At 38.5% G+C, this 10155-nt stretch overlaps 1 protein-coding gene across 4 annotated transcripts in view; it reads left to right on the top strand.

Moving 5' to 3' along the window:
- The first annotated feature begins 1334 nt into the window (after positions 1 to 1334).
- The window catches only part of Pex7 (peroxisomal biogenesis factor 7), an 81748-nt gene continuing 72927 nt past the window's right edge, over positions 1335 to 10155 (top strand). Inside the window, exon 1 of one of the 4 annotated variants that reach the window (XM_083140576.1) lies at positions 1335 to 1406. In XM_083140576.1, the coding sequence (XP_082996702.1) occupies positions 1344 to 1406 (63 nt within the window). In that variant the 5' untranslated portion in view covers positions 1335 to 1343. Of the gene's footprint in view, positions 1407 to 1433; positions 1574 to 10155 lie in introns of those variants that run through there. The other 3 variants (XM_083140577.1, XM_083140578.1, XM_083140579.1) reach the window with 3 other exon arrangements.

Here is a 10155-nt window from a genome sequence, read left to right as displayed (position 1 = left end):
TTTACTGCAGAAAATTTAAAAACTTCCCGTTCCTCTTTTATACCGTACCACCTCTTATATTGCAGAAATCGGCGTGTAAACCAGAGTGTTCTAAACGTATTGTTAATTTAAAATTTGCGAATAATATTATGACGAAAATATTTGTAATTCCAGAAAAGGTATTCCTATAACAATAAGGTCTCGCCAGTCAGAACCAACCTATGTACATAGAATGCTATGTATTCGCAATGAACAAGGGTGTTCACGTATTCAGCCATTGACTGTTACAAGTTTTGCTTTGTCAGCCTAATGGGAAAACCCTCTACCGGGTGGCTGAATTATAGTAAATACTGCTATACTTTTAGAACATAATTCATCTCCAAGAAATGGAGCACAGATGTTTGCACTGGAAGTTACAAGATACTTGTTTTACACAGTAACAAGTGACTGTGCTGTCTTCATATTCTATGCTGTCTCTTTCACGGCTCACGCTAAGTTGACGGGACGAGCAGAAGCCCTGCTTCGCCCTGCCTGCACCTGCACGCATATCTAAGTGATGACGTCAGAGGACCCCTAGTCTGTGCAGAGGACGTTTTCAAATCGGTGACGTAGGAGGTGAATTTCAGCGGTGTTTGAAGGCGTGTTTCTCGAGAACCAAAACGAATATCGCCGAGATATTTTGCACATCTTATGTTTGTGTCATTATCCGTAAAATTAATGGATTTAAAACGTTTTTCATGTCAAAGTGGAAATGTCCATTACAAAACCTGGAATATTACATCACTTTCTGTTACTTGAACTTCCTCTCTAATTACGCTATATCGCAAGCCGTTCATCATAAATATTTCCTCATTGGTCGCCACGCCATTTGCGGCTCGCCACCCGCCATCCTCATACAGTTTTTCTCTTCTCCGCTTTACCTCACGAGATAGAAACACAGAAACGCTATATTCTGTGGCTCAAACCTGTGACCTGTGGCGAGCAAAGTTCAAGTTCGCTCAGCGATCAAGTGAGCAGCGCTCGCGGAGCAACTCCTATTTGGCCGTCAAGTAGTCGAGAGATCCCGTTGCTTGCTGAGCGCTCAGATACTTGACGCGCCCCTGATCGGGTGAGATTCGGGTCGGCTTCGACTGTGCTCGGAAGTGGAATTTTTGAAAATGCATGCTTTTCTAACTCCGGTTATTCTTTACCTTATCCTCTGTAACGTATGTGTGATATATAGTCGTATTCTCCGAAATTTCATCTATACACTGATGTACGATACGCATCATAATATTGTTTCATAACTGCTGTCATAATAACTACCCCTTCCGAAAGAAAATTGCACGTTCTCTCGTTGTGAAGACCAGCTCGTCGTCTGCTTTATGACGTCACCACTAATGGACTCCATTGGGTGTTATCACTTTATAATCTGTGCATGGTATTGTGTATGTTTTGCTCTGTCCATAATCTGTGTGTCCAATCTGTTATTCTGTTGATCAATTTGCTAGTGACCAAGGGGATATGTGATCTGTGACAAACAAGATGTAAACTGGCCGGTGATAAGAAATACAGTTAATTAGTATTCATTATCAATAATTTGTCAGCAAAGGTGGCAAGTATTCTAATGTAGTGTTGTGCAATATTTTGGGTAACCAAATTTACTTTTGACGCTTTAGCGTTCAGAAATTCGAAACTAGTGATTTATATTTATTCACTATTTTAGATAATTTCATAACACCAACTTTGACGAATAACGATTGAGGTATTGATTTATGGACCGGGCCGCCAACTTTTGAAAAACATTGGGTGGGCTCAAACACTTCAGGGTATCAGTTCGTTATATCGGAGACACTTTAAAATCGGATATTTTGTGTTTCGTATGGTTCGTACTTACCAATTGTGGGTACTATTATCGTATGGGCAAAACACCTCCGAATCATATATTTCGGACTTCTTTACATTGCTAACGTGTTGCGGAACATTTCTTAAGGCGAAATAATGCATTTCTAACTAAGATAATGTTTATTTTCTCTATTTACGAGTACTTACTGTTACTTGTTGTTTCGAATCTGTAACACATTATGGCCGTGATAGCATACTGGTTTAGGGGGCGTTCTGAGAGTGTTTTGTCGATTTATGCAGTGGTGCAACCTCGTTCACCGGAAAATATCTACTTTCGTGCCCCTATTTGAAATTATGCTAATACGTCGCATTTACGTGTAGAACTTGTGAAATAACCTTGCGATTTACCACGTTCATTGTCCATCTTCCTTTCGCAATTCGGAACCATCTTTCTTTCGCAATTCGTTAATGCTCTTCCTTTACGCACAACACTCTTGCAACCTTGAACATTGACGTCAGACGAGGGAGGAATGCCTACGTGGTTAGGTTAGGCCTGTTAGGTTAGGTTCCATTAGCATAAATACAAAGAAAAAATAATATTTTCGCTAAGAGACGCGTTACCTTTGTATTGCCTAACATGAAAAAGGTCTCTCCTGTGACGTCAGAACACAATGTTGCTAGGGTGTTGTGCGATAAGTGACACCCATTCTGGTCGGAACCATCTTTCTTTCGAAATTTGTTAATGCTCTTCCTTTACGCACAACCATCTTGCAACCTTGAATATTGACGTCAGACGAGGAATGCCTACGTGGTTAGGTTAGGCCTGTTAGGTTAGGTTCCATTAGAATAAATACAAAGAAAAAATAATATTTTCGCTAAGAGACGCGTTACCTTTGTATTGCCTAACATGAAAAAGGTCTCTCCTGTGACGTCAGAACACAATGTTGCTAGGGTGTTGTACGATAAGTGACACCCATTCGGGTCGGAACCATCTTTCTTTCGAAATTTGTTAATGCTCTTCCTTTACGCACAACCATCTTCCAACCTTGAACCTTGACGTCAGACGAGGAATGCCTACGTGGTTAGGTTAGGCCTGTTAGGTTAGGTTCCATTAGAATAAATACAAAGAAAAAATAATATTTTCGCTAAGAGACGCGTTACCTTTGTATTGCCTAACATGAAAAAGGTCTCTCCTGTGACGTCAGAACACAATGTTGCTAGGGTGTTGTACGATAAGTGACACCCATTCGGGTCGGAACCATCTTTCTTTCGAAATTTGTTAATGCTCTTCCTTTACGCACAACCATCTTGCAACATTGAATATTGACGTCAGACGAGGAATGCCTACGTGGTTAGGTTAGGCCTGTTAGGTTAGGTTCCATTAGCATAAATACAAAGAAAAAATAATATTTTCGCTAACAGACGCGTTACCTTTGTATTGCCTAACATGAAAAACTTTCCTGTGACGTCAGAACACAATGTTGCTACAGTGTTGTGCGATAAGTGACACCCATTCGGGTCGGAACCATCTTTCTTTCGTAATTCTCTTCCTTCCAACCTTGAATATTGACGTCAGACGTGAGACGATGAATGCCTACGTGGTTAGGTTAGGCCTGTTAGGTTAGGTTCCATTAGCATAATTACAAAGAAAAAATATAAAAAAAACTCTCTCCTGTGACGTCGGAACACAATGTTGCTACAATGTTGTGCGATAAGGACACCAATTCGGAAAAAATGGGTTGTTCCGAACTCGACAGGTGGTTCTAGTGAAAACACGGCGAGGCTGAAACACTGGCTACGGGGTTGCATCGTCTTAACACACGGAACATTGCACTCTCATGCAAAAAGCAAATGGCGTAAGGAGAAACAGCGTGTCGGACAGAGATTTTCACAGAAAACAACACGCATTCACATTAAAATGGATCAAATCTACATTCAGGAACTTCCAAAACGCTCAAGAAAATGATTTCCGTAAGTACTTTCTCCTGTAAATTTGAAGGAAATTTCAAGGAATCCGTTTTGCCCATACGATAATGTTACCCAATTGTGTATTGCGGAACATATTTGACGGTGCCATTAAGATTTTCACAAGATTAGAAACATTTTTTACACTAAAATAAGTTATTTCTCGAAGTGTTACGGAACGCACGTCATGGTGCGAGTCCCACAAACCATTCACGGATAGCCCCAAAAACCATTCACGCATAGCCCCAAAAAACATTCACGCATAGCCCCATAAACCATTCCTGGATAGCCCCATAGACCATTCATAGAAGGTTAGGTTAGGTTCAGTTAGATTAGGCAAACATTGTTAAAAAACGGCGTGGTTTCGTTTTCGCTTAAATTGAAACAACTGGAATTGATTTCCAGCTGAAATAGATTGAAAGATGAATGAAAATACCTCAGAAGAACTTCAACAATGCTACAGAAACTGATTTCCGTAAGTAGTTTCTCCTGTAAATTTGAAGAAAAGTGTATCCGATATAACGAACTGTTACCTACTTCAGTTATAAGTTCACAAGAATTTCATACATTTTCGCTTCCATGTGTCATGATATGCACACCAATGAAGCCTGTTATTAGTTATTAACTGATTCCAATAAACAATGCATCACGAATCACAATAGTGCATATAGAATAAGGCCCAAGTTCGTTCTGTTTTATTGCAATTTCATCATGCTACGAATGCAATTTGAACATGATTCGATTTTGATTTACTTCTGTTAACACATACTGCGGAGTTTGAGCGATTACTTAAGATTTTGTTGAATATATTCTTTCGTAGTTAGGTTAGGCAGACCAGGCATTAAAATAAGGCTAGGACTATTTTCACCAGGTGGTGAGAACAGCCTATCTTATTTTGGTAACAGTTCCGTATATCGGAAACACATTAAAATCGGATATTTTGTGTTTCGCATGGTTCGTACTTATTGCGGAACATAGTTCAAGGTGCCATTATGCTTTTGCAACGAAAACAAACACAATTTCTCACATACAGAGTGATTTTTTTGATTCCTTTCTTCGCTTCCTTAACACACAAAATGGCGGCCACATTTTGACTCACGTTGTGGTTATGCAGTGTTTCCAACCCTCTTCACCGAAAAATACCTACTATCGAGTTCGTCACCGGTGGAAATTGTACATTATGCACGAGTAGCTGACGGATAGCCCCACTAACCATTCACGGATAGCCCCACGAAACATTTCCGATAAGGTTAGGCAAGCATAGTGGGAAAAAAAAGGGGTTGGAAACACTTACAGGGGCTTAAGTCATCAAACGTACTCATCATGCAGTTCACGTAGCAAAAGCAATGGCAATTGTGCATCAGTGAGTTATTTCTCTTGAAAAATACATGATTTCCAGGTCAAATAGATTCCATGATGAAAGAAAATACCTCGATGAACATTGGAAAGCTTGCAGAAACTCATTTCCGTAAGTAGTTTCTTCTGTAAAAATGAAGAAATCTTGTTTCCGATATACGGAACTGTTACCCTTATTTTATTATATTCCTTGGCAGTATTGCTGAACGTACTGCTAAGAAGTTATTTTAAATTAAAAATGGGTGTGACTACCCTGCACAAATAAGAAATTCAATGTCCTCCTAAATAAAATTTGCCTACTCCACAATGAATACTTTCCTGTAAAACAAGTAAAAAAATAAAATAAAGAAAAATCCTGGATAACAAATGGAATAAAGATATCTAGCTGAAAAATAAAATTACTTCATGCAGAAAGTAAACTAAATAATGACCCAAATTTTATAGTGTACTACAAAAGGTATAAGAAAACATATCAATCACTATTAAAACAGGCAAAAATCAGACATAATGACATAAAGATCCAAACATCAGATAACAAATGCAAAGCCATGCGGGATATAATCCGAAGTGGAACATGTCCACACTCAAACACAAGAAAAGACATAACATTAAATGTAAATAAAAGAAATAACTAATCCATACGATGTAGCAAATGTTTTCAACACCTTCTTTATAAACTCGGTACCATGTTCTGGCCAAAATAAAAAGGTGACCAAGACAGACGGAAAGGCTTTAACAGCTCCGATAAATGAGAAATCAATTTTCATATCACCCATCTCTGAACTAGAATTAAGGGAAATATTCAGGTCATTAAAAAACAAGCACTCATTTGGATTTGATGAAATTCCAGATTTTTTGATTAAAGGTTGGTACAAACAGCTTTTTAAACCTCTCCTACACATTATAAATCATTCCTTTGAAACAGGTATCTTTCCTGACAGACTAAAGATAGCAATTGTAAAACCAATATACAAGAAAAATGATCCAAAAGATGTAGCCAATTATAGACCTATATCACAACTTTCTGTGTTCTCAAAAATTTTTCAACGTGCAATGTTGATAAAAGTTGAAAAATTCTGTGAAAAGTATTCAGTACTAAGGAAGACACAACAAGGTTTCACAAAGCAAAGAAGCACAAATTCAGCCTTGATTGATCTAATTGAACACAAGTGGGTGAATCACTTGATAACTGCAAACACACACTTGGGATTTTTCACGAAATGCTCCTAAACAAACTAGAAAATTACGGCATACGAGGACTAGCACATAAATGGTTTAGATTATATCTTCATGAAATAAAACAATTTGTAGAAATATGTTACTTAAATGCTGATGGAAATATAATCAATCTCCAGTTCAAAAAATAAATTGTGGTGTTCCCCAAGGCAGCATACTTGGACCTTTTCTATTCCTGCTCTACGTAAAAGAAATGCCAAAACTTTTGGATGAGGCACTATACTGTATGCAGATGACACAAACATTATACTGTAGGATCGAAATGTCCCCGAACCCAAACTTCCAAAAAAAATTTCGCCGGTCGTTATGTTGATGATGTAATAATTTCTGTGGAAGCTGGTTTGCGAGGGTCTTGGCTGTACACGACACAAGAGATGGTGCTGGGGAGTGGCGCTAGCAATCGTGGTGAGGAAATGAACTACGAGCAGTGCTGGTAACAAAATAATCATGCCAGTTGCAAGGATGAGTTTGTCGGTGGAGGAGCATGTGTTTTTGTTAGAGGAGTATTTGAAAACTACATCAAACAGTGCTGCGAACGAGAAATTTGAGAGGCGTTTCGGGCTTTCTGTGAGTACATCAACTCTTCATGCATTAATCAAGAGATTTCGTGAACATGGTAGTGTGCACGATAAGCCGCGTAGTGGGCACCCTTTAGTTGTGACGAATCATGTTTTGGAAGATGTCGCCGCACGATTACAACAATCACCGCAGAAAGGACTGTGGCGGTTATCACAACAGGTGGGCGTATCATGTGGCTCAGTACATAAGGCAACAAAACAGGTAAAATTACGGCCATACCACGTGAAAGTGGTTCAGGAACTGTGACCAGGTGACAATGGTGATCGAATTAAGTACTGTCAGTGGTTTCAACAATTCACTCGCAACAATATTGCTGTCCTTGATAAGGTATACTTCACGGATGAGGCCTGGTTCCATTTGTCAGGTCATGTTAATGCACAGTACTGGTCCACAGAAAATCCACAAATCTTACACGAGGTCCCCCTCCACTCGCAGAAAATTGGTGTCTAGTATGCCGTGTCCAGATCACGAATTATTGGACCGATTTGTTTCGAAAACCGAGTGAACTCTATTGTGTACCAGGACATTATACAGCAGTTTATCGTGCTTTTGAATGCCGATGAACGAGATGTGTGGAACAAGATGGGGCAACATGCCATACGTCCAATGCCACCATGGTATTTCTGCTTGAATTTTTTGATGACCGCCTGATTTTATCAGGGTTTTGACTGGCAAGATCACCTGATTTAACCTCACCTGATTTTTTCTTATGGGGTTATTTGTAGGGGAAAGTGTACAAAAATAATCCCCACGATTTAGATACCCTGAAAACCAACATTGCCCTGTGCATTACTGCAATTAATGTGCCTATTCTGCATCGCGTAGCACGAAAAATGTGCCGTCGCATACGTTTATGCATGCTGCAGCATGGGGGACACTTTCAGCATCTCTTGTGATGTGCCTACATCCACCCAGATATCCAATGAGAAAGATCTACACGAACACACAGGTAAGGTCCACTTTTTCCTTGCTTTCACAGTTTAGGTTAACTGTTGGTTTGGTTTACCTCATTATTTTGTTACCAGCACTGCTCGTAGTTCATTTCCTCGCCACGACTGCTAGCACCACTCCCCAGCGCCATCTTGTGTCGTGTACAGCCAAGACCCTCGCAAACCAGCTACCACAGAAATTTTGACATTATCATAATAACGACCCGCAAAATTTTTTTTTGAACTTTGGGTTTGGGGAATTTTCGATCACCCTGTATTAACAGATCACTGTGATCATGCCTTAAAAAATAAAGTAAACAACACATTGCTAAAGCTTGATAGCTGGTTTCAAGGAAATACAAGCAAAACAAATTACATAAATTTTACAGCCTCTCAAACTAAAAAACACTTAAATATTAAAGTTAAGTCCCAAAATACAGACATAATGCAAGCAAATGAAACTACATTTTTGGGTATTGTTTTAGATGAACACTTGAAATTCTCAAACCACATCGACATGCTTCAACAAAAACTAAGTGAAGTCTGTTTTGCACTGCGTGTAATGGTAAACATTACCAGCTTTTGGTCTGTAAGAAGTCTCTATGTAGCAAACTTTGAATCAGTAAAAAAGTATGGAATCATGAGCTGGGGAAACAAGGCACATAGCTCCATACTGTTCAAATTACAAAAAAGACCACTTCGAATTGTGGGAAATATTTGTGCAGAAATCTCTTCCGTAACTTCCGCTTGCTGACATTACCCTGTTTGTATATCTATAAATATCTGGTATACATCAAACAAAATATTAGTACTTTTGAAACCAGTGAAGATATCCATAGCTTGAACAAGAGGAATAAATATAAAATTCGAAGAAGACATGCCATGCCGTCTTACTCTCTACAAGAAGGGACCTAAAATCTCAGCACTTGACCTGTATAACAATTTGCCCAGAGAGTTAAGACACGAGCCAAAAGGGAAAGGTTTAAAAATAAGATCAAAACCATGCTAATTACACATTCATTTTACAGCATACAAGAATATATAGAGGCAACACTCATCGTTTGAATACATACAGACATGTCTATTGGACAAAGTGTGAAGGACTCTTGGTCTTGTGTATGTGTAATCAGAATAAATGTTATAAGGTATGGTTTGTTACCATACATGCAGAGCTTGCTGTTGCACATCAAACTGAAATTGTCAAGTATAATATCTTTATTTGCAAGAGTTATAATACACCAATATATATGTGTGTATCTTATGTTAAAATTTCCAAACTTTATTATCATGTATTTCTATGTTAAAATTACCAAACTTTATCATGTATTTCTATTTGACATGTCCTATACTACAGATGTACCTACTTGTACAAAATTGTAGTCCTTGGATGCAAATAAATCATATCATATCAATAGCAGAAAATGCTGAAGACCCGAAATTACATGATCAGGTGTTGGAAAGTATTTACCGAACATAAGTAATTTTAATGGTAAAAACCCTGAACCTGACCTGCCTAACATAACAACGAAAGCATTTAGGAAGGTAATACCCCTTTGTACTTATGTGACATATTAGTCTACATACCAGTCTACATCAGAACACCTTGCAGTGCATTTTCAACTCCATGATGTGCAGAAAAGAAGTACTTGTCTCCTGCACGAAGATAAATGCACACCAACGTAAGCTTCACATACATCGACAACTAAAGAATACATCCATCCGTGTAGCAGGCCAGGCCAGATTGCAGAACATGACATGCAGTTTAAAATCTGGTGAAAATAGCTCAAAAGCTAGCCTCACCACCTGATGAAAATAGTCACTCCGTTAAAATAAAGTCCCTAAATGCATTCCACTAAGGTTCCGATTTACTTCTACATTAATTCCCACCTAGTCTAAGATACTTACAGTCGCTTGTCAATGGAAAATGCATTGTCCATGGGAAGTGCGCATGCTTGCGTAAGGTTATTTTTAAGTTGTTTTTTTTTTTAACATAAATAACTTTTTCGAAATCCAAACAGTGCTCATTACTTTAAAGAAGGTTCCAATTTCGTGTCACAATGATTGCCAAAAGTCTACGATAACTCTGCACAAAACGAAATTTGTCCTTTAGATGAAAATGTGTGTTTCTAATGTATTTGTGCATGACAAATGTGAATCTGCAATTTGTTTCCGTGTATCACGTGTCATTTAGCTGAAAACACAAAGTTTGAAAGTTGCATAGTACGAAACGTATGGTAGAATAGCCGATAGTGTGTTTCTCCTGAATTACAAAGAATGAATGCTTTAA

Source organism: Lepisma saccharinum, chromosome 18, assembly GCF_977018435.1.
Source record: "Lepisma saccharinum chromosome 18, izLepSacc3.1, whole genome shotgun sequence".
Classification (NCBI taxonomy): domain Eukaryota; kingdom Metazoa; phylum Arthropoda; class Insecta; order Zygentoma; family Lepismatidae; genus Lepisma; species Lepisma saccharinum.
This window is presented reverse-complemented; position numbering and strand designations above follow the sequence as displayed.